Below are 23,860 nucleotides of genomic sequence, written 5' to 3'. Positions count from 1 at the left end.
CAAACTATGCACCCAGTGAGAGAGCAAGGATCTCCGTCTGCCTAGAACGGTGCCCGGCACTCAGCACCACCCAGAAATAACAGCTGGAGGGTGAACCTCTGCCTCTCCTGCTGAGCTCCGAGCTCCAGGCCACAGGCACTTTCTTCTGTATCATCAAGGCCTCATAGCTCACAGATGCCTGGCACATGCAGGATGCTCCATGGCTATTTGCTGAGTGAATTACAGATAAGACTGTAGGACAAAGGAGTGAAAAAATTAGCACCTTGGAGACATAGTTGTTTCCCTGTGGATCTCTTAGCAATTTATTGAAAATAGTATTTGAAAAGAGAAATATATTTTTCTTTCCTACAAACTTTGTAATTCAGCTTTTTAACTCATTGACACAGACGTTTCTCTGGCACTAAAGAGTGTTCTTAGGGTCACAAACACAGCTTCCCATTTTGCTACATGGGGCACGCCGTGCTGTGGGGTGCACCTGTATATAGCCCTTATTTCTGACCGACAAGGGTGCCTCCACTCTGGTAATGACCTTGATCCTCTTGAGCTCAGCGCAGTCCCACATTTGCTGGGCTCCGCTCTGGCCTGGCCCGGTTCATGCTGGGTCACAGAGCTCAGCAGTCGTTGCTATGGAGTTGAACCCCACGTGAGGAGACCAAAGGCTCGCTGCCAATCACGCTTAATGAGGTGGCTGACGGGGGCAGACACTCCAAAAATCTACCTTCAGACCCAAACTGCACCTAGGATTCCCAGGGGAGGTTCTGCACACTTGGCCTGTTCGGAAAAGGGTTCATTCTACAGCCTGGAAGGCAAATATAAGATGTCTCCTTGCCTTCTTTCTCAAGCACAAATGTTAGACTTGAAGAGGGATTTGGCAGCGCCCTGAGAGCCAGGTTAGTTAGCCGGAGTTACTCTTGCATGGAGGTATCAGTCATTACTGCCCCGGTAGCGCTGTGGTTACTGTTAGCCAAACAGTAGAAAATGATAGGTATGTCTCCTCCTCGGCCTCCCGGGCCCTCACGCCCGGTTCAGAGATACTTCCTCAGGCACCTGCCAAAAATCCCTACAACGGAAGAGTCATTCTTTTCACTTTTTCCAGCTTTTCATTCTCCAAAAATCAAGGTTAAGGCTCCTATCAGGGAAAACACATTAACAAGCTAAGCCAGAGTTGTAAACTGGCAGCTGGCAGGCTAAGTTCTACCTGGACATTTGTTTGTTAGGCACTGGTGGTGGTTGTTTTATTATTTTGTATGCTGATGACTTTACGTGATAAGTGTATTGTCCAGCTCCCCACAGTCCCCAAGGTCAACCATCACATCCTGGGGTCCCTCACTGGGTGACTTGCTGTCCCCTGATGACACTGGGTGTATAACCTCAGGCAGGGCTCCATTTATCTGAAAATTCTCTGGCAGAGACAAAATGAACCAGGGAGTGAGTTCTTGTAGGAGAAAGACATGGCAAGGAAAAGAGGAAAACAGAATAAATAACTTAAGAGGCTGGTGGCAGACCAAATCTGCCAACTCAGTTGTCAATGGAACTTGCTTACATCAAAATGTAACATAATTGACTTATGGTGGCTTTGGGACATAAAAATAATTTCTCTGAACCATTCATTTATCAAGCTGAACTAGAGTCCAGCTGGGTGAGGGATAAAGAGACTGATTTCTAGAACTTGGTGTGGAAATAATTTAATACAGAAATGCTAACAATAATTAAAACTTCCCAAGTAAATTCCATTTTTATCATGAAATGCAGGCTCTTAGAAGTGTAAGGAATGAGATTTGGAAAAAATACTTTTACATTTTTCAGTGATTTGAAATTCCCAAAGGAAAGACTTAATTGTTAATGTGATATTTTCATTTTCATACCAAAAATAACTAAGACAGGTCTTGAGTTTTTAGCCATTTGACCTCCTTGTATATAAAACCACTAAATTGCAAAGTTGTGTTGATTTAACAGTAGCTATGCTTTTTTTAGTGGAAAACAATGTGGATATATTTTGTTCTAGGAAAAAACTATAGAAGGTGTCTTTATTATCATGTGAGCCACTAAAACAGAACTTCTAAAAGGTCCCATCCTAGTCTATAAAGACATGTAGTTTTCCCTGCAAGGAGACAACCATAAAAAACATAAAAGTTTAAAAACACACACAAAAAACACAAACATGGAAGTTTCCTTCCTTGAAACTGATCATGAATAATTTAAAATTCTGCCTAGTGCCACCTCATCACATACTTAAAGAGGAATCATCACCAAGTCTGGGGACATGTTATGACAGTCACAAACTATTTGGGGAAGCCAATTAAGCGGCTGTCATATATGAGTAGTCATGCCCCCTATCACAGTGCCATAGGCTGTTAAGCTGGGAGGGCCAGGACCAGCCCTCCTGTTCCCCTGGCGAGGGCTCTGAACCTGAAAGAGACCAGAGGGGTAAGCCCCAGTCTCCACCTCAGACTTCAGTGCTTTCGGGATGCTGAACTTATAGGATCTCCTTCCTTAGCAACTTTCAAATCAGAGAACGTGTTAGTTCCTATGGTCACCATGCTGCACATTACAGGCCCGGGATTTATGTAATAACTGGAGATTTGTACCTTTTGTTTTTCAATTATATCATGAAGTACAAATTGACAATTGTAAAAATAGGAAGCTGTAAGGTACAGCGCAGGGAATATAGTCAATAATATTGTAATAACTATGGGTGGTGCCAGGTGGGTGCGAGACTTATTGGGGGGATCACTTCCTAAGTTATAAAATGTCCAACCGCTATGCTGTACACCTGAAACTGATATAATATTTATTGTATGTCAACTGTAATTGAAAAATAGAAAAATAAAAATCATATCATAAAGTGGCCTAAAAGAGCTCCAGAGAAATCTTGATCACTGAAAATTTTGGAGAACTGAAGAAGAAACTGAACAGCTTAAAAGGAAGGGATGTGCCCCAAGCTCAGTAAGACGGCCACTTAGAGGAAAAGAGCTGGACAAAGGAACCTCATAAGCACTGCACACTTACTATGTGAAGATAAACGGCTGCTGTGGGCAAAATACATGGTCCCTTCCCTCAGGAGGGTAGCATTTTAGTCCCTGTAAACTGATCCTGACTGAATCGTGCACAGCCCCATAGGATCGACTCAGACATGTTTCAGCAGAACCATTGCTCTGGCTCAGACACTGCCCAAGCTTCTGAAACATACTCCTTTCCTGTAAGATTGTGGGAGTATTTTAATCAAAAGCACTGTTTGATCTAATTCTGCAGCACAAATGAGTTAGTAGGCTGCCAGGCGCTGCTCTCACAGCATAAGAGAGTTTCATAAATGTTCAAGAGACCTGATATGCAGTAACCAAGAGGGTTCTGTGTTGAAGGCCAGAGAGTCCAGTGTAGTCATCAAAAGCACCACTCTAGGTGGACTTGGGCAAGACACTGAAAGGCTCTGTGCCTCAGTCTTCTCCACTGAAAAGTCAGTACAAGATGATAGGAGGGTTGTTGAGAGGAGTCAGTGAGCACATAGCACAGAACCTGGCCCATGAGAAATACATGAGAAATGGAGCTATTGCTTTTAGTATCGGTCACTAGTCCACGGGATTTCAATAGGTGTTATCCAAAAAAAAAAAGACTCTTGTGGTCCGATGTCTGGAAACACTAGTTTAAACAAAGTTAAACGAACTTAAAAAAAAACCTCAATGCAGCCCTTTTCAGAGCCTTCAAAATGCTGATACGCGGCATGAATATCAAGATGGCCACCCAGGATGTCTCATTCAACACTGGGGGCCTGGCAATTTCACAAAACCAGCGAATGCCACACACTGGGTGAACCACGGCTTCCCAGGCCGTCTGCTGAGCGGCGCGGGCCTAGCGTGGCGGGTCGCGTATGAGCGGCGCGGAGCCTCGGCTGCAAGGACGCGAGCATCGCCAACTCGCGCCGTGCGCTGGTCTGCGGCTACTTCGTGCCAGCCAACCCCAGCGGCCCCAGACCCAGTGTGCCGCCCACGACGATTTTCCCAAATGTCTTACTGTCCTAAGAACTCTCAACACGAGGTGAGCCCCCTGAACGAGCGGCTCAGGGGCACTGCGGTGCCGCTGACCACAGGCAGGGTGCTGGGCCCCGCGTCTCCAGGGCTGACGCACCCGCTCGCCCGGCTCTGTGCCCTTTCAGGGGTCCCTGCCCCTGCCCCCTCCCCTCCCCTCCCCCCTTCCCCTCCCCTTCCCTCCCCCTCCCTCCCCTCCCCTCTCCCCCTCCCCTTCCCTCCCCCTTCTCCCCTCTCCTCCCCCCTCCCCCCTGCCCCTTCCCCCTCCCCTCCCCTCTCCCCCTCTCTCCTGCCCCCTCCCCTCCCTCCCCCTCCCCTCCCCCAGGGTCCCCCGGCACTCACCCGAGACCCCTTCTCGGGGACGCAGTGGCACACGGCGCAGTCTCTCCCTCCGCAGGGGCTGAACTTCTTTCCGCTCTGGAAGGTGAAGCACGGGGTTCAGCCCGCGGGCCGCGCGGGACAGGCTCTGCGCGGGCCCCCCGCGTTCCCGGGCCCCGGCCGCACGCGCCCCCCTTTGCGTCTGCGCGAGGACGGGGCTGAGCGGCACGGCCCGGCAGAGTCACCCAAGGGTGCGTGCGTGTGCGCCAACCCACGGACACGGACAGGGTGGGGAGGGGCGGGGTGGGTCACTGGAGAGAAAAAGGGACGTCTGTAATATTTTGAACAAAAATTAAATTAAAGAAAATTTAAGTTAAAAAAAAAAGGTAAAGATTTTAACCCCTGGCTTGCGAATAAAGAGGGCCCACGGCTCTGGGAGCCAGACGAGTGGGTGCGAGCCGGGGTCAGGGGTGTCAGCCAGGGTCAGGGATGCGAGCCGGAGTCAGGTGTCAGGGGTGCGAGCCAGGGTCAGGGGGTGCCAGCCGGGGTCAGGGGTGTCAGCCAGGGTCAGGGATGCGAGCCGGAGTCAGGTGTCAGGGGTGCGAGCCAGGGTCAGGGGGTGCCAGCCGGGGTCAGGGGTGTCAGCCAGGGTCGGGGTGTCAGCCCGGATTCTAAAAGGCTCAGCAATGAAGCCGCTGTCCCCGCAGCCTGCGACCCCCTGGCGGCTGCCAGCGCCCCCCCCAGGCAGCCCCCCGAGCTTGGAGCTTGGCCACTCGGGGCTGGCCTCGCCTGCAACACCCTGTCCAGACTCGCTCCGCGCGCAACTGCTTCTTATCGCTAATGCTGCCCGCGCGCACGCGCAGTAATTTGGGGAAAAATTAGTCTCCGGGTCTCACAAATCCCCAGTATCTACATCCAGAGTCATCCATCCCTTCGGCACAAAAGCATAGGCCCGGAGGACCTGCTTCCACAAGGAGACTCCTCAGTGACAAGCAGCTCCCACGACGGGCCGCGGTTGGGGAGGAGTGGCGCTGACAGCACCTCTGGGTGCCAGGGGCCAGGACACCAAGAGAAAGGCCAGAGAGGCGTGCCCTTGCCCGGGCCGGCCCTCACTGCAGCGCGTGTGCATTAACCACACGCTTCTCTTACACTCGAGGCTGTAACCTAAGCCTTCAGAGCCGTGTAAGATGGGGAAACACAAAACAGTCAAACCAATATTTATAGTTCTGATAGAAGTTCCATATGTGCATATGTTCATACCGATGTAGGTACGTAGGCATGTATGTGAATATATGTGAATACACGCACATATCTGTATATGCGTATGGGAGGGAAAGGAGTCTATCCAGCATGGTTTTTTTTCTTTTCAATCACATAATTTTGACATCCCCCACCCCTTCAGGAAAAATATGCTCAGAAGCAATCCAAAAGAAAAAATCTGTACATTAAGCATTAATAAAAAGACATCCTTATAAACAACACTCTTAATGGGTCGTTGAAAGTATATAAGAATTTAAACCTTGACAAGAGCCAAGCAATTAGATCATTTAAGTTAAAAATATGTATTTGAAGTTTCAGAAAGATGCCTCTTGAGTTTTGAGTAGCATTGTTATCTATGATGCGGAAACATGAAGTTCAAAACCCTGATAAGGTAGAAAAAATAAATAGATGCCCAGAGCCAGGTCAGGACAGCATGAAAGCACTCAAAATAACGAGTCTGAACACTTGGGTTCATTTGAGGTTGGTTGGGTTCATTACTATGTGTTCAGTGAAATATCAAAATAAGCAAAGAAAGAGGAGGGTCAGTTGATCAGATGGCTTGATAATAAAGGCAAGTTTGTTATTTTATTGTTTTGTGGGGGTTTTTTTCTTCACTGTGCCAAGCATCACTGTGCAAAATTACATCTCAGAGAAGAATCAGTTTAAAATAGGTCAGCAGATTCTAAAAAGGAAACAGAAGTAGTTGCATATAAAGCTTTGACTTGGGCCAACAACAAAAAAAAAGCAAGTGGTGATTTTAGTCTCTACAAAGCTCTCCTGCATTAGACATGTCCCAATAAACATCATTTGAAAAGGAAGATGCATTTACAGAGGGAGAAGAAACTGCAGAAACAGATTGTAGAAACCCGTTAGAAGAAGGTAAAGACTCTACCTCAGACAAGTCAACACTCAAAGCATGTACCGTATTCACTGGGAATACACTGACCAACGTTAATCTTCAAAGGGAAAAAGGAAAAGCCAGGATCTGTTCTATCACATATTTTTAAACAAGTATTTATTGCATAGAAAGTTCAAAAAAATAAGTCATTAATGTCTAGATTAGTAATCTGTCTTACATTCGTACCTCTATTTTCTGACGTGAAAAATAACATATGCACATGATAAAAAAAAAAAAAGTCAGATAGTGCAAAAGAATAGCATGGGAAAAGGCATTTTCTCTTCCATCTTTGCTCCCATTCCCTTGACTAGAGGTAATCGATCTCCTCAAATTGGTGTCTCGGTATTTCTGAGCACATTCACATGATCATCAAATGTACACATGTACACACACACACACGCACACACACACAACTTTTTGGTGATTTTGGTCTTGTTTTGTTTTAATCCAAATGGTATATTTTCCCCTGTACCTTGTTTTCACTTAATCAGATGTCTTCAAAATAACACATTTGGCTACAAAGTGCTCTAACTTGTATAATCAGTCCTCGCTGACGGGCAGTTAGCTATCTCCCTTCTGAACAGTATCCTGCAACTACTATTGTTGTGCACTTAACTTTATGCACAAGCCAGTGTAAATATGTGTGAGAAATTCCAAAAAAGAGAAATTCCTGTGTCCACAGGTATGTACACTTAAAATCCTGAAGGATAAACTGCCTCGCCTAGATGCTGCAGCGATGGGCGCCTCTACCTTTAAAGCCCAGCCACAGCTTAGTCCCTCTCCGCGGGAGCGCTAGAATCTGCGTACACAGGCGGGCAGGAGGATCCGGGGCAGGACGATCTTTGGTTCAGGAACCAAAGTCACTCAGGTGGAACATAAGAAACAAAGGAAGTGACATTTAGGACTCTGTAAACTTTCATAACTATTTAAAAAAGAATATAATACAAAAATAAACAGGGATATCAAGTGAGAGAAATAGAAAAAATCCACAATCCACACACGTATATTTCAGTGTGTTTCCATTTATTATTTCAGGTGATGCCCTCAGATGCGTGTGAACTAAGCTGGGTAAGTCTTATCATCTTTACTCCAATCAGGAGGAAACTGAGTCTTGGATAGAGATCAGTCATTATCAGAGCCAAGAGCCAAGGCGTCTGAGCACGTGTGCCTTCTGCTCCTGACTTGTAGGAAGAGAGCAGGAAGAAGCTTTCTATTCGATTTGCTTTGAAAAGACCTGTGATAACTGGCATCGCAGAAATTGGATTGGGTGGACCCAAGCTGGAGAGGGTGGACAGATAGAAATGTGTTCACTAGAGTGATTTAAACCAGTCCAGCTGCCTCAAGATCAACCTGAGTTACAGGCAGCCCATTGAGTTTCCCAGAAACATCTGAGGTTGGGTTTTAATAACTTAGATTCTTAGATCTTATTACAGAATGTTCTAGGCTTATCTTTCTCCAGAGTTAAAATTTCAAATTTAATCTTACACTTCTTGATTTAATCTTGAAGTGGCCCAGCTGCTTCCTGGCCCTCTCCAAAAAAGTTTTTAAGAAAGGATTAGATTATAAAATTAAAAAATCTCCAATACCATTTGGAGGCAGTTTGGTAAGCAGTCTTGGCTGTAAAAGATAAAAGAAACCTTAGAGTTCATCTAGTTCAACTCTTCATTTTACAGATGAGAAAACTGAATCCAATAGACTGGCTTATTTAAAAGTATAACAAAAATAATGCATTCAATAAAGTGAATTTTCAACATGCCACCAGAGCTAATTAATGTACTTACCCCATACATGTGTTGCATAGAAAAGAGAATAAGTATAAATGACCTACGAGAAAGCAAAAATGTAGATGAATTTAAACTGCCCCTTTTCATACAAACTAAACTAAAAAGAAAAACAACAAAGGAATTAATTCTAGAAAACCTCTTTATATTTAATAGGCCGCAGTCACCAGCTGATTGTCATCAGTGACAAGATAAATGTTATCCTCTCTCTAGCTGTCTTCATTACCCTTCCCCTTATTAATCAGTCACACCCCTTTAGTGAGGTCCTCATTGTGCTGGGTACCCATGGGGACACTGAAGGGGACACCTAGATGGATAGATGAGTGAAAGAAGAGGACTCTTGGAATGAAAACTAGAGAGCAGAGGAGGCAGCTTTGCTCAGGGACGGTGGGGAGGAAAGAAGAGGGAAGGAAACCTAGCTGGACTGGAAGATGGTTTGGAAGGCAGCGGAAATAATACAGACTAGTTAGGGAAGGGTTAGGTTCTTCAGGATCTTATCACTAAGGCAGAAATCCAGTTAGAGTAATGTCATTATTACAAACACATTTTAACAGAGGAGAGATGAGCCAAAAGAGACCACTGTATGGACTGAATATTTGTGCCCCTCAAATGCATATGTTGAAATCCTAACCCCAATATGATAGTGTTAGGAGATGTGGCCTTTGGGATGTAATTAGGTCAAGAGGGTGGAGTCCTCTCGAATGGGATTAGTGTCCTTATAAAAGGGACCCAGAGAGCTCTCCTACTCTCTTTTCACAATGTAAAGATACCACCGGAGGTGTGCAGTCTGTGATCTGGAAGAGAGCCCTCCCCAGAACCCACCTTGCGGACACCCTGATCTTAGATTTCCAGCCTCCAGACTTGTGAAAAATAAATTCCTGTTGCTTACAAGCCACACGGCCTGTGGTGTTTGTCACAGCAGCCAGAACTGACTAAGAAGACCACTGAACATTCACAGTCATTGGCTGCAGCTTCTATTCGGCCAAGAGCTTCTGTATCCACTCTTGAAACAGCCACGATGGAGTTGGGGCTTCCAGTCACATCCCAAGGGTGGGAGGAGCAGGGCCCCACGCTGGGCTGTGGTTTCTCGGCCAGCGGTGTCCTTTTTTCCTTCATAGAGTCACCTCCTCTCTGAGGCCTCACGTCCTAAGTGAGCCTTCCTTCTGCACCCTCTACTCTTTCCCCCTGAGCCATGCCCCTGGGGGGACCCTGGCTGGGCGATGGGGGGCCTGGGGCGGGTCTAGCTCACACTTACTGGCTTCCACACTGAAGGCCCCCTTCTCCCAACCCTTCTATTTGAATTCGTGACAATTCCAAAGAGGGCCAAGTTGACTTTTCAGGGAAGCAAAGGAGTAAATTAAGAGAGAAAAAGTGAAAGAAGTGTAAAACACCGTAGCAAACTGTTTTAAACCAACACCCTTCCCAACACCCTCTCCGTTTTCATCGCCCATAATACATGTTCATCAGCTTCCAGACTTTTAAAATTTTCCTGATTTAACATTTCTCTGCCTTAACTCTCATGTCGTCTTTAGTCACTTGCGATATCACTTTAGCTTCCTGCTGCTGCTGTAACACATTACCACAAACCAGGGGTTTAACACAACACACGGTTACGGCGTTATGGTTCTGGAGGTCAGAAGTCCCAAATGGGTCTCACTAGGTCTCACTGGCAAAAATCAAGGGGTGGGTGGGGCTGCGTTCCTTCTGGGGGTGCCAGAGGAGAATCGGTTTCCTTGCCTTGTCCTGATCTTGGAGGCTGCCCGCATTCCTTGGCTCGTGATCCCCTCAAAGCCAGCAGGGGCAGGTCAATGCTCTCTTGCTATATCCTTCTGACCTCTGCCACCACAACCCTTCTCCAACTCTCACTCTCCTGCCTCCTCCTCTGACTTCTCAGGGCCCCTGTGATTATACCAGAGCCACTCTGATAACCCAGGATAATCCCCCCATGGAAAGGTTAGCTGATTAGCAATCTTAATTCCATGTGCAACCCTAAGTCTCAATTGCCATGAAACTGGACATACTCATGGGATTAGGGTGTAGACATCTTTGGGGGTCATTATCCTGCCCACCACACTCATGAAATGTGTCATCCTAACTCTACTAGTTATAGGGTCCCTGCTCCTCTGGACATACAGGAAGCTTTTTGCTATTCAAACCCAGTGTGTAAGAGCAAGAACCTGCAGCCTTTAAATGAGTCTCTTCCCATTCAGTAAGATTATGTGGGTGCAATTCAGGGAGAGTAGAAAGGAGTCATGCTTAATAATAAAAATGAGATGCAAAACAGCAGGCAGAATCCTTAGATTTCTGGAAGGATTTGGCTTTTTGACACATGAAGCATTAATACAATTCACACCTACAGAACCAACATTGAATAAAAGCACTGAGGACACTCACCAGGGGTTTGTGGCCAAGGGCTTGAACCACCTGAAAGAGCACCTTGCTAACTCCATGCGCATGGCCTTCTGCACAGCCAGTATGGGTCGTTAAAAATAATCCTGTCAGTCTTCTCGTCTCTTCCATGTGATTCCGGTTCACAGGTGAGGCCCTATATCCTGGGTTTAAAGTCTGTATGTGGCAAATATAAACATAACTCTTAAAACACAGTAGGGAGTATAATGTTGAAAATAATTACTTTCATTATTCATAGTGATGAACACATTTTCTGAAAGAAAACGTCAGTGGTGTTTTTTTTAAAACAATCTTTAGTGGTGGTTAAACTGAATAAATATCAATCTTTATTCTTAGAAATAAAATCTTCTCAAATTCTATATGTCAAATACATTTTTGAGAAGTAAAAAGATGTATCTACCTATACATATATACACAAAATGCTTGCATAAAAAGTATTGCTTCATTTCTCTAAGAGGAATTTTCCTCTATTTAATCTTTTTTTTCTTTCAAATCCAAATTAAAATTCACTCGAGTGCTCTTTTTACTTTTTGAAGGTAGGAAAGGAACCCTCTAGTATAGAAATACCTATTTTGCACACATACAGCAAATATATAACTATTGTGGAAACATTTTGGTAAGTTGTCCAAAAGTTAAACATAGGAGTTATCATCTGACCCAGCAGTTCCCATTCCCAGGTATATAACCAAGCGAATTGACAATACACGTTCACACATAGGCTTGTACATGAATATTCATAGCAGCATTATTCATAGTAGCCCCAAAGCAAAAACAACCCAAATGTCCACCAACTGATGACTGGATAAGCAAAATGTGCTATATTCATGCAATGCATTTGGCCATAAAATGAAATAAAGAACTGACACACTCTACAACACGCATGAACCTTGAAAACACCATGCTAAGTGAAAGGAGTCACATACTCTATGATTCCATGTATGAGGAGTATGCAAAACACACAAATCCATAGAGACAGAAAATAGATTAGTAATTATCAGAGGTTGGCAAAGGGGAGAACTGGGAGGTACAGGATTTCTTCGGGGTGATGGAAATGTTCTGGAATTAGATAGTGGGGATGGTTGCACAACATTACGAGTATACTAAAAACTTCTGAATTATCAACTTTAAAAGAGTCAAAATGGTGAGTTTTATTTTGTGAACTTTATCTCAGTAAAATAGGAAAAACTACTTTGACTCAGAGACCTTTATACTTTGACACTTTTTGGCTCCAAGAATTGAAATTTCTTATCTTAAAAACTTTGGCTCCTCTGAACACCAGTACCTATGAGAATGGGGTAGAAAGAAGAAAACTAGGAGTGTTGAATATTAAAAGCTATTTTTAAATTTCTGGATAAAATCTGGATAAACTAACTTGATGCTGTATTTATGAGAGACTAGTTTTCTAAGTAAGTAGTAAAACTACATTCCGTGATACAGTCTCAAAATCAATAGAAACAGAATCACTTTGAGTGCCCAAATATTTTCCCATCTCTAAATCCATCATTTAAAATAAATACTTCTGCCCTGGTGGGTTTGGCTCAGTGGTTAGAGGGTCAGCCCGCGGACTAAAGGGTCCCAGGTTCGATTCTGGCCAAAGGCATGTACCTTGGTTGCAGGCTCGATCCCTGGCCCTGGTTGGGGCACTTGTGGGAGGCAACCAATCGATGTTTCTTTCTCTCTCTCTCTCCCTTCCACTCTCTCTGAAAAGCAATGGAAAAAAATATCCTAGAGTGAAGATTAAAAAATAAATACTTATTTTTTTATTTCATTCTAGAAGCCAGTCTCAATAAGATAAATTATTGTTTTAGAAGGAATACAAATTGGTTTGAGTCATTTAAAATGTACTTGATATGCCCGGCCGGGCGTGGCTCAGCGGTTGAGCGTCGACCTAGGATCCAGGCAATCGGGGTTCGATTCCCAGTCAGGGCACATGCCCGGGTTGCGGGCTCGATCAATGCCTCTCACATCATTGATGTTTCTATCTCTCTCTCTCCCTCTTCTTTCCTCTCTCTGAAATCAATAAAGATATATTTTTTAAAAATAAAATGTACTTGATATCTTAAACAAGTAGGAAACACAGTCCCAAATTAAAGAAAACCAGAGATATTTGCATTTTGACCCCAAAATGATGCAATTATTCTGTACCCATAACTGTGATAAAAGGTGCACAAAGGGGGATTTTATTAAAATAGAGAGTTGCTATGGTCCCCTTTCAGAGTAAGAGTGTCTTATCATAGATTATGGTCCTGATATCTAGGAGTTTCTTAGTACATTTTAATTGAATTGCCAGGTGGCTGGATAGATGGACAGATGAACAGATGGGCCAATCTGCAGAAACCTAACTGGTCTCCCTTTAGTCAGTGGACTGTCCGATAGAAAAGGACGCTGACTGAAAGTGAGCAGACACAGCTGTGTGGGGAGTGCCCAATGCACTCTCATCACCACGCCCTAAGGTATCGGATACGCTCCAAGACCATAGGGATTTCAGCTTTTTTTATTCACGGATTTATCCCCAAGGCCGTAAAAATGCCTGGAATGGAGTAAGTGCTCCATTTATTTTTGTTGGATGGGTGAAGTTATGGAAGATACTTTGGGACCTTCAGAATGTGACTCAAGTGTATGTAACAGGGAACTAAGGTGAGACTGATTCTGCATATACTGCCGGAGGGAGGAAGGCAGAGTGGGAAGGGTGGGGAGGAGCCCTGACAGCCTTGGGGGAGGCGGAGAGAAGCTGACACTTGATTGTATGTAAGGCTCTTTGCTAAGTGTTGCTCTCATCAAATCACTTCGTTTTTGCCACAGTTTAGTAAGAAAGGTATTATTTCCATGTACAGGGAAAACAAAGGCCGTCACATATCAGGGAGCTCACCTGGAGGTCCCCAACAGAGGGAAGGTGAACTTAAGTGCCCTGGGCCTTTCACATCCCCCTCGCTCACCAACCCAAGTGAGGTCCACCGTGATTTCCCAGTGTGTATTTACACCAGTGTTTTCCAAAACGTATATTCAGTAAACAGCACTGTCTTCTTCCAGCTCCCTCTGGCCATTTTTTCCCTTTGTTCCTTATGAACATCCTGGATTCCAACTCCTCTGGGACTCCTTATGAGTCTCTGCCCAATGTTTTCCAAATGCTAGGTCTGGGAACAAGCTCTGAGCTCTTCCAATCACTATCTCTACCATGGGGAATGTGCTTTCTCTGCAATCCAACCTTGAAAAGAAGTACACTCTGCTGGGGTTTTCACTGGAGGATGGGGGTGGGCAAAGGCCAAGATTGGGGGGCCAGATAAACAGGAGACTGAGCAGCAGAATCTTTTATTCACAGATGGTAGCGGAAGTATAACATCTTCTCTTTTCCCAAGTAACATTAAGTCTTTGAGTTCTTTTCATAATAATGTTTTTTGTTCTTTCAGAGAAATAACTTCCTGTTAACTCGGTTACTACATGTTCTTTTCTTTCAACCTTCTGACCCTGAACTATCTGAAGACTCTGTAAGGCTAAATTTTTCTAATGGTTTGAACACCTACTTGTATATACTTTTATCTTTCCAAAATAGAATTCCTAAAGGCTCAGATTTTGCAAAGAAATAAACAAAGGGCATGAAAATTTAGAAAAAAATGCTCCCAGATAAAGAATGGCATGCCCTGTCTACCTTGGAGGCAGACATCTTTCAAGATTTACACTTCCCTTGTTAAGAAGTCATCTGGTCCTGATGCTTGCTCAGTTGGTTGGAGTGCTGTCCCGTACACCAAAAGGGTTGTGGGTTCAATTCCAAGTCAGGGCACATACCTAGGTTCAGGTTCAACGCCTGGATGGGGCATGTATGGGAGGCAACTGGTCGACATTTCTCTCTCACTTCGATGTTTCTCTCTCTCTCAAAAAATCAATAAAAACATTTCCTTGGGTGAAGATAAAAATTTAAAAAAAAGAGAGAGCAATCATCTAACCTTCCCCCGACACGCAAGCTGGTTGCTTGGTTTTACTTTTTCTGAAATTCCTCCATCTTCCAGTTGACTCTATCTGCAGTCTTTCAAAGACTTCAGGTTAGTTTGAGCTTTTTAGCAAAAACAGTCAATCTCATCAATCTCATCAAACATCGGAAGGTTTTAAAAGTGGGTCATGAATCTGTGTGGTCCATGGACCACTGGAATGTGGCTGGAGCTTCATATTCTCTAAGCAACAGGGACAAACTTGAGAACTACTCAAGTAAATTCTTGAGAATGACTCTGAGTTCCAACTTGACTAGAATGTTGCTGGATTACTGCCAAGACCACCCCCACCTCTCCTTCCCTCCTGGCTCAGTTTAACAGTTCGAGAGTGCTACAGAGTTCCCAAATGACCTTGGAGTTGAGTGTGCTAATCTAGGGCCAATCTTATTGGAAGAGTTAATCTACCACTCTTCCAATATTGGCTTTTCTTATCATTTTGTCAGCCCAATATCAACAGAGAATTTGACATCATAATAATGTTACCACATGGGAAAGACATGAAAGTGATAAATGCTCCAAAAATATACAACTAATTTTCAAAACCAGAGGGCCCTTTACCTCCAATTTAAGAATGATATTCTTGACTCAGAATGCTGCACGTCTCTCGCCAAAAACACTAATCTCCCAGGTTTCTCTTGGTCTGTGATTTTCCTCTCTGGGCAGGATTAGAGTGACTCTCTCTCAAGTCTTTGGACGTTTCAGACCTCTGGGAACTGCCTTTGGGGTGAGCTCTGGCAGTAATACCCTGTGATCCAACCAGACAAGGCCCATCCCCCACCGCAATGTGAGGTTAGCATTCATTTGTCTTAGATGACTTCTCTCCTCTGTAGAGACTGGCTGCCTTCCTCTCCTGGTGCCTTGTGCTCTCATGGTTAGGGATGGAGGCAGGGCTCTAGAGTTAGAAAGGTTTGTGTTAAGATCTTGATCACTTAGCGGTGTACCTTTGAACAAGTTCATAAGTCCTCCGGCTCTTGATTTCTCAGTATGTAAAATTAATACCCGAGAGACTTGCATGAGTCTAATTCTCATGTAATTCTATTACCTAGCACCCTGCTTGCCCTGTGGGAACAGCTCAATAAATGTTTCTTTCCTTCCTTTCTAATTCATCATAGAGGCAAAAAGAGCTCCCAATAAATTTGAGAAGGGGTAAAAAGTTGGGGAATGGGGCAAGCCTGGGCAGAGCTGAGGAAGGGACAAGACTTGATATGGAAAGAAAGGCAGGGGGATGCAAAGGAGGAATAAACTAGAACAGTCCTATTCAAACACCAGGAGAGAGAAACTAGCGAGAGGGATACATCTTCCATTAGTCCAGAAGAAGGCACGAGAAGAACAGTTCTAGTGAGAATCAGGATTAGCCTTAGCTGGCTGAGAGGACACTCGGAGAAGGTTGGCACTTGGTTTAATCAACCAGAAAGCTGGCTCCTTCTGCTGCTGCCCCTCTCTTTCCTTTTCTTCCCCACCACCACCCGAGTCACCATCACCATCCTCAATCACCATCATCACCATCACCCCGCCGTAGGGAATTATAATGAGCAGCCTTTTCAGGGGGTTCCCTATGTGCTAAACATTACCCTGAGGGCTTAAAATAGATCTACAGTCTTCAAAATAGCCCTGAAGTAAGCAATATAATTATTTTTTAAACATATATATCTTTATTAATTTCAGAGAGAAGAAGGGAGAGGGAGAGAGAGCGAAACATCAGTGATGAGAGAGTCATTGATCGGCTGCCTCCCGCACGCCCCCTGACTGGGGATCGAGCCCCCAACCCGGGCATATGCACTGAGCGGGAATCAAACCCTGATCGCCTGGATCCTAAATCGATTCTCAACTGCTGAGCCATGCCCAGCAAGGCTATAATTACTTTTTTAACAAATAGATTACATGGTTAGTAAGTGAAATTTCCAGGATTCAATCTCCAAAGCTGCTTTATTAACCACTACGCTACACAGTTTCAACATTCATGGAAATTCATGAGTGAGTTTCAAGGAAATCATGTCTGGAAGCACAACATTAGCCTTCAATATAGTAGTAGCAGGAAGAGTCAATCATAAATGCAATGGTACACTCTGATCCAAAGGCATTCTGTTTCCTGGGAATCCCAGAAAATCCGAGTTCTCATGGAAAGGCCTCTATGGTTGGAATTTCAAACCTAGAAACTCCTATAGGGCAGGTGGAGATCTTCAAGTCGCCATTTCCAACTAGGATATAGGAAAGTCAAATAGTAAAGAAAATAGACACAACTCTCCTTAACACAATATTAGCAATCAAACTCATACCTATGTAAATTCAGAAGACCTCGGATAGCATAAGCTATTTTTTAAAAGAGCAACAAAGCCGGAGGACTTAAAACAACCGGATTCAAGACTTGCTCTAAAGTTTCAGTAGTAAGGACAATGTGGTATTGATGACAGAAGGGAAATGTGTATCAATGGGACACAAAGACCCAAACCCAGGCGATCAATTGATTTTCCAAGAAGGTGGCAAAGAAATTTAATGAAGACAGAAAGTCTTTTCAACAACAGGTGCACAAACAACTGCATATCCGCAGAGAAAAGGAACCTCACATCATACCTCCACATGAACTCAAAATGGCTCATTGACCTGAATGTAAAAATACTATAAAAGAAGAAAACACAGAAGCAAGCTTTGCAACTTTAGCCTGGATGAAGGTTTCTCAGATTACAAGGAAAAGCAGAAACCTTAGAAAAGAAAAATTGGAAGGACTTTATCAAAATTAAAAACATTTGTTTTTCAAAAGACACCAATAAGGAAATCACAAACCACAGAATGGGAGAAATATTCATAATAAGTATATCTGACATGGATCTTGTATCCAGAATACATAAATAACTATTATAACGCAACAATAGGAAAAGAAACAGACAATTTTTTAAAATTTGAATAGACATTTCACAGAAGTTCTATAAATGATTAATAATTTCATGGAAAGGTGCTCAACATCACTAGTGGTCAGGGGAGTGAGAGCACACTGGCACAGCACAGTGTAGGCACTAGGATAGCTAAAATTTATTTATTTACTTATTCATTTATTTTTTAATATATCCTTATTGATTTCAGAGAGGAAAGGAGAGGGAAAGAGAGAGATAGAAACATCAATGATGAGAGAGTCATTGATCGAACCCGCAACCCAGGCATGTGCCCTGGATCCTAGGTCGACGCTTAACCGCTGAGCCACGCCCGGCCGGGCAAGATAGCTAAAATTTAAAAGACCGACAATACCAAAAGAATGGGCCGCAAATACATGGAGCAACTGGAACCAAAAAGCATGAGCAACACAAGAGATCTTCTAAAAGTTGATTTTGGGCCACTCTATTCTAGGAAATGTCAAAAATCGCTGTAAAGGCAAAGAAGAGCTCCCGCAAGCTTTAAAAGAAGCAAGTGGCATGATGTACATCACGGGCATTACTAACTGTCACCACATATTGCCAGCTCTCTGTCCAGGCACGTGGCACATTTCACGTTCCCCGCCACTTACAAAACGCAGTGTGGCCACATGCCCGCTTTGGCCAACGGAATGTGAGCAGAAGTAGGATGTGTCACACCCACGTGGAAGCTTTCAGAGCAGTCTCTGACTTGGCCACTCTCTTCCCCTCCCCTTCTGAGGTGACCAGAGAAGAACACGCTGAGTGGAAAATCCCAAGAGGCTCCCGAGAGCTGTGATAAGCAGAACCCCTCCACCTTCCCACCTCCCTGCATCCTGCGGTGAGTACTTATTGTAAATGGAGAAAAGGTGTCCTGTTACCGTAAGACTCTGAAATTTGGAGATTGTTTGTAACTGCCCCAAAGTAACCTAACCTTTCTTATACAACGTGCAGTTTTAGTGGCCCTCTGACAATAACACAGATGATGGGTGTCACCGGAGAGAGCTTGCAGCTCCTGAGAGTCTGCAGCCACAGGCATTTTCATGTCACCTTTCAGCGTTGCAGTCCTCACGCCTTTGAGATTGAAGGTATTTTAATAGACCCGTTATTAGAGCTAGCTATTTCGTTCAGTACTAATGATGCCCGTCTGTTGCTGTGTCACGGCTGCGATGCTTTGATCGTGTTCCAATAAAGCCGATTCGGACCTAACTGTATTTATGTATTTAGTAGCATTATTCTGAGCTGGGTCTAAGTGCATCACCGGAGCCAGTGTGGCCAGTGGCACAGAAGAGCAGCAGCCCTGCTTTGGAGCATGTGCCCTGACCAGCCAGGTAACCGCAGGGTCGCCTCCCAGGCCACCTGCACCAAGCGCATTCTCCGGAGGGACGAAGTTGGCTCTCGGCGTCCCTCGCATTTCCGCAGATAAGGTTTAGCCTGAAAACCCAGTCCCACCCGGCGGAGAATGGGATGGGCGTCTCTTTCGCCTCGGCTGCCTTTTGCTCTTGGCACTTGGCAGTGCCCCGACTGCCAGGCTGGTGGTAACCTGAGCCTCCAAATTAATCAAAACACACAGCGCCCGGTTCAAACCCAGGCAGACAAGCCCGGGAGCCAGACGCTTTCTCCTCTGGTCACCCCCAGGCCCCAGGTCTCCACCCCGCCCGCCGCCCCGCGCGCCCCACCTGGGGTGCCAGGCTGCCTCCGCTGCCCCCCGCAGGTGCCCGGCCCCAGGGCGGCGGTCGCCCAGCCTGGGTCCCGGGGGCCTTACCTCTGGGGGCCGCCCCGGGCGCCGGGAGCCGCGTCATCTCCAGCGGGCGCTGCGCGCACCCCGGCCCCGCGCGCCCCGACCCAGGCGCGACTGGGCTGGCGCTTCAGGCGGCGGCGGGAGACGGGAAGCGGGAGATGGCACCGCCGGGAGCCGGAGCCAGCAGGGCCTCCCGAGTGCCGACTCCCCGCGCGCCTCCCACTTAATCTGGGCACGGCCGCTGGCCACTCCCTCCGCTGCCCGGCCGCCGCCCACCGCGCGCCCCCACGCTCCCCGCTGCGACCCGCACCCCCGCTCCGCCGGGCGCCCGGACCTCGGGAGCATCACCTCTTCGCCCCGGGCCCTGCGTTCTCGCCCCCTGCCCCGCAGGCGCGGCCGTGCCTCGCTCCCGGGCACGACGCCCAGGTCGGAGGGACAGTGCCTGGTGAGTTGAGGGCGGGGGGGACGAGGGCGGGACCTGCGCCACTTCTTCCCTCCCTTGGAGCCGCAGTCAAAAGCCGGGGTGGGGAGGGACAGGCCGCGCGCTGAGCCCGGGCGCCTGGCGAGGGGAGCCTCGCGGCCCGACTCCCCTCCCCGAGCCGCGCCAGGCGCGCGGGGGCCCGAGAGCCCGCGGGGCCGGGACGCGCGGGGACGCGGGGCGGGCGGCACCATGCGCGCGGGGGCCGCGCCGAGGCCGCCGCAGGTGCCGCTGCTGCTGCTGCTGCTGCTGGTGGCCGCGCCCGTCGCGGGCAAGGTGAGTGCGCACCTGGAGCCCTCCTGCCCTCCGCGGGCGCCGGCCTGGGCACCGTGCCCGGCGGCGGGCGGCGGCGCGCTCCGCGGAGGTCCCGGGCCGGCAGCGCGGGGGCGCGGGGACAGGTGCGCGGGGCGGGACACGCGCCAGGGGTGAGTCCCCACAGGACCGGTATCGGGGCCGCGGCGGACCCCGGGGTGGACCCGAGAGGCCGCGCGTCCGGCGGAGAGCACGGGCTGAGGCTGGCCTGGACACCCGCCCGAGCCGGCCGCCCTAACCCTGGCTGAACTCTGACCCCTCCAGGCCTCCGCCTCCTCCCGGGAAAGCCACCGCCCGAGAGTGAGCAGCACCCTAGAAACAGAGCTCACGTTGGCATCAACGAAGCCGCCTGTCTCTTCCTTTAAATCCAACCCACACTTCTTGCTCTTTGCAGTGAAAGATAAATCGGGCGTCCTCAAGGTGGTGATGACGCCTAGAGCCGAGTTCCTTGATTTTAACTTATGAAAATGAAGTTCGACTTTGCAGATTCTTTCTGTGACTTCTACACTTAAAAATTTAATTTGGAAAAAACTAATAGTTGGGGGTGATAACACAGTTAAGTTTCATTTCCAAGGAGGAGCCAGGTGTTTTGTGAGTTTCGTGACTGAGACTGTGATGGGAAATTCAGAGTCACAGGCATATGGGTTCCGTGAAAAGATTTTCGGAATCCTTGGCCACATGTCATCCACGTATTTTCCATGCAAATTAAAATTTAAATTAAGACATGACAGATGAAGCTAACAGGCCCTTTGATCACCCCCCTTCCTCTCCTCTCCTCTGTCTAAACAAGGTGCCCACTCTCACCACCTTTTTCTTTCCAGACATTTTCTACGCATGTGCATGCACATATGTCGGCCACAAACAATATGTTTGTTTGTTTTTTAACATAAGTGATATGATTGATTTTATATGTATATATATTTTATATATTATATATAAATACCCTTTTGCAACCTGCAAATCTGTCCATGTCAGCATTTAAGACAGACCTGTCTCTCTTTTTTGCCCCCTTGCATGGTTTTCCACATGTGAAAATGCCAAAGTTATTGGGCCTTTCTCCTATTGACTTACACTTAGGCTCTTTAGTGTTTTACATTCTAAAGGGTTTTGTAATCCATGTAATCTCTTCACGGAGCTGGTTCTAACCAAAGACTAGGCATGTGCCACCCAGGTAGCTCAGTGCTTCTGGGGATAATGGATGAAACTCATCCAAGTCAGTGTATGTTGTCAACCAGCTTTAGCCGAGGAGTAAATAAATCCTACAAGCTAAACACCTGAAGGAGCTATCTGCTGGGGGAAGGCTTGGGGAAGAGCTCCAGCGCTCTTCTTTCTAGACTCCAAAAAAAAGAGGGGTGGCTCGAGAGGGGTGGAGAGAGAGAGAATGAATTAGATGCATGTAAGCATCGGCCAGAATGGGTGATTCTCTGTGGTTGTGTGACCTCTAATTATACCAGTTTTCACTTATATTGCCATCTTCCCATATTATTTTTTTACATGTAAAATTTTCTGTCTTGCCTTTGGCCAGATCTTGGCGACTTCTGGCTTGTATTATAATTAATCTGCTTGTATTACTTTTATCATCACTTGAAGTCAGTCTTCGTTAAAACTTATAAGTTATCATTTCCAGTGCACTTGCTGAATTACAGACAATGTCATTAGAAATGGGCCTTCATCATACAGAAAAAAGGAATCACAAGGTAACTGACACCTGGTCAACCAGGTGGCAGCATGGCTCCCTCCACAGGGTAACTCTCACATTAGCCAAGGCACCTGACCTCACTGAGCCTCAGTTTTATCATCTGTAAAATTAGGGAGTTGAAACCCCTAGTGGGGCCAGCAGGTGAGATCATGAGTGAGGCCATGGGGTATTGACCAGTTCTTGGCATTCTAGAATTCTGGCTCAGGGACACCAGAATCCCCGCTTTTTCAGGAGAGAAGCTAGGATCTCAGTTTCCATTAGAAATCTCTCAAATTCTAGATGTTAGCAGATAAGTCAAAACCTAACAAAACACATTGTTTTTTTGTAAAGGACTAAAGAATGCAGGGCCCAACTTTATAAGTGAGAGAGCTAACCTTAGCTTTTGGACCATGACAGTTATCAAGTTTGTGCTGCACTAGTTAACGACATATTTTGCTCCAAGATGCTGCAATTTTACTTTAGCATTTCTCCAAACGGGGCGATGGTAGTGGTGTTGACCCCACATGCCCAGCCAAGACAGGGTGGACCGGTTCACCCCCACAGTTTGATCTGAAACACTCTGAGTGAGATCCCTTTCTGCAGGCATCCAGCCCCAGGCCTGTGGTTCTGCACATCCCTAGGTTCATAGCCGTTCCCACACCCAGCTGCTCAGCAACTTGAAACCCGGAGGCACTTTGCTGCAGCCACAGATAGTGGGCCTGGGAGGGGAGCTAGAGAGCACTCCTCTGATACCCGGAGAGGGTGAGGTCCGTGTTTTGAAATAACATGGTTTATCCTTCCTCTTTTGGCCCTAAAATTCCAGAGTGGGCAGAAATATGGGAAGCAAATACCAGGAGCTGAATAACAGTGGCATTTAGGGAGGATGCTTTTCAACGATTTTGTTTATAAATTTAAAAATGTAACATGAATTAGGAAACATATCAAATCAACAAGAAGTGATGTAGCAGACACCAATGTATCTGTCCCGGAGAGTAAGCAAGTATGAGGAAGCTTTGACTTGGCTGCTCTCACGTTTCTCCCTTTAGGAAAAACAATGTAGATATAGAGAAGGTCACACAGCCTTGGCTCGTCTCCCACCCCGCGAGGTTTGCGCATAGCTGACCCTTGAACACCACGGGTTTGAATTGTGAGTCTACTAATTTTGTTTTAATAAATGTGATGGTGGCCCTTCCTATCCCAGGGTTTCACATCCTTGGGTTTCCTATCAGTGGATTCAACCAACCTCGGATCAAAAAGAGTATTTCCTCATTTCTAACCACATATCAAAAGCCCTGTTTTCTAGCAGACAGTGGTTGACTCCACCTATGCAAAGGGCCAACTGTAGAGTCCAAAGTTACCCCAGGATTTTTGATTATGCAGGGGTGCAAGGGAGGGCGCCCTTACCCCCCACCTATATTATTCAATGGTCAACTATGTATCATTCCCAGTGCATGGCTTTTTATTTATACTCTGTGTATGCGTGTTAGTCTGCATTAAAAAAAAAAAAAAAGTATTGTTTTGTGGCCTTTCAAATGTAAAAAATGGTTTCACATTATACATACTTATTGGAGCTTGCATAAAATTCAGTATTATGTTTTTGGAGGGTCCCTTTTATCCATGTTGACACACATAGAAGTGACTTATTTCTATACATATGCATGTATAGCTGTTGCATAGTATCCAGACTTGACCACAGCATAGTAATCATTCAGTAAATGCTAACAATGATTGTTTTAATTTCATTAGATTTTAATAGCAATGACTATTCTTATTACTAGAAGTTCTTTTGGGAGTTTAAATTTATCTGTTTTTTAAAAAAATATATGTTGTTTTTTTTTAATTTCAGAGAGATGGAGAGGGAGAGGGAGAGGGAGAGAAACATCAATGATGAGAGAGAATCATCCATTGATCAGCTGCCTCCTGCACACCCCCTACTGGGGATTGAGCCTAAAATGCAGGCTTGTGCCCTGACTGGGAATCTCACTGTTACCTCCTGGTTCATAGATCTCTTCTCAGCCACTGAGCCACACCAGCCAGGCTGGCTTTGTTTGTTTTTTGCCTGTTTTTGTAGGGTTTTCTTTTTTCAAATTTTTTATGC

At 46.0% G+C, this 23,860-nt stretch overlaps 2 protein-coding genes across 2 annotated transcripts in view; one reads left to right on the top strand and one right to left on the bottom strand.

Moving 5' to 3' along the window:
* The window catches only part of COL4A4 (collagen type IV alpha 4 chain), an 89,870-nt gene extending 70,346 nt beyond the window's left edge, over positions 1–19,524 (bottom strand). Inside the window, exons 1-4 of the mRNA XM_081141912.1 lie at positions 19,319–19,524; positions 10,674–10,844; positions 8,280–8,322; positions 4,365–4,439 (exon numbers count right to left, since the gene is read on the bottom strand). Coding sequence (XP_080998038.1) covers positions 4,365–4,439; positions 8,280–8,322; positions 10,674–10,735 — 180 coding nt within the window. The 5' untranslated portion in view covers positions 10,736–10,844; positions 19,319–19,524. The remainder of the gene's footprint in view (positions 1–4,364; positions 4,440–8,279; positions 8,323–10,673; positions 10,845–19,318) is intronic.
* A 440-nt stretch (positions 19,525–19,964) lies between these two features.
* COL4A3 (collagen type IV alpha 3 chain) overlaps positions 19,965–23,860 on the top strand; it is a gene marked incomplete at its 5' end in the record, with an annotated part of 107,774 nt that continues 103,878 nt past the window's right edge. The window contains one exon of the mRNA XM_081142862.1: positions 19,965–20,048. Within this exon, the coding sequence (XP_080998988.1) occupies positions 19,965–20,048 (84 nt within the window). The remainder of the gene's footprint in view (positions 20,049–23,860) is intronic.

Source organism: Miniopterus schreibersii (genome assembly GCF_964146895.1).
Source record: "Miniopterus schreibersii genome assembly, chromosome: 7".
In the NCBI taxonomy this organism is placed as follows: domain Eukaryota; kingdom Metazoa; phylum Chordata; class Mammalia; order Chiroptera; family Miniopteridae; genus Miniopterus; species Miniopterus schreibersii.
Note: the sequence above shows the minus strand (reverse complement) of the source record. Positions and strands in the feature narration are given on the sequence as shown.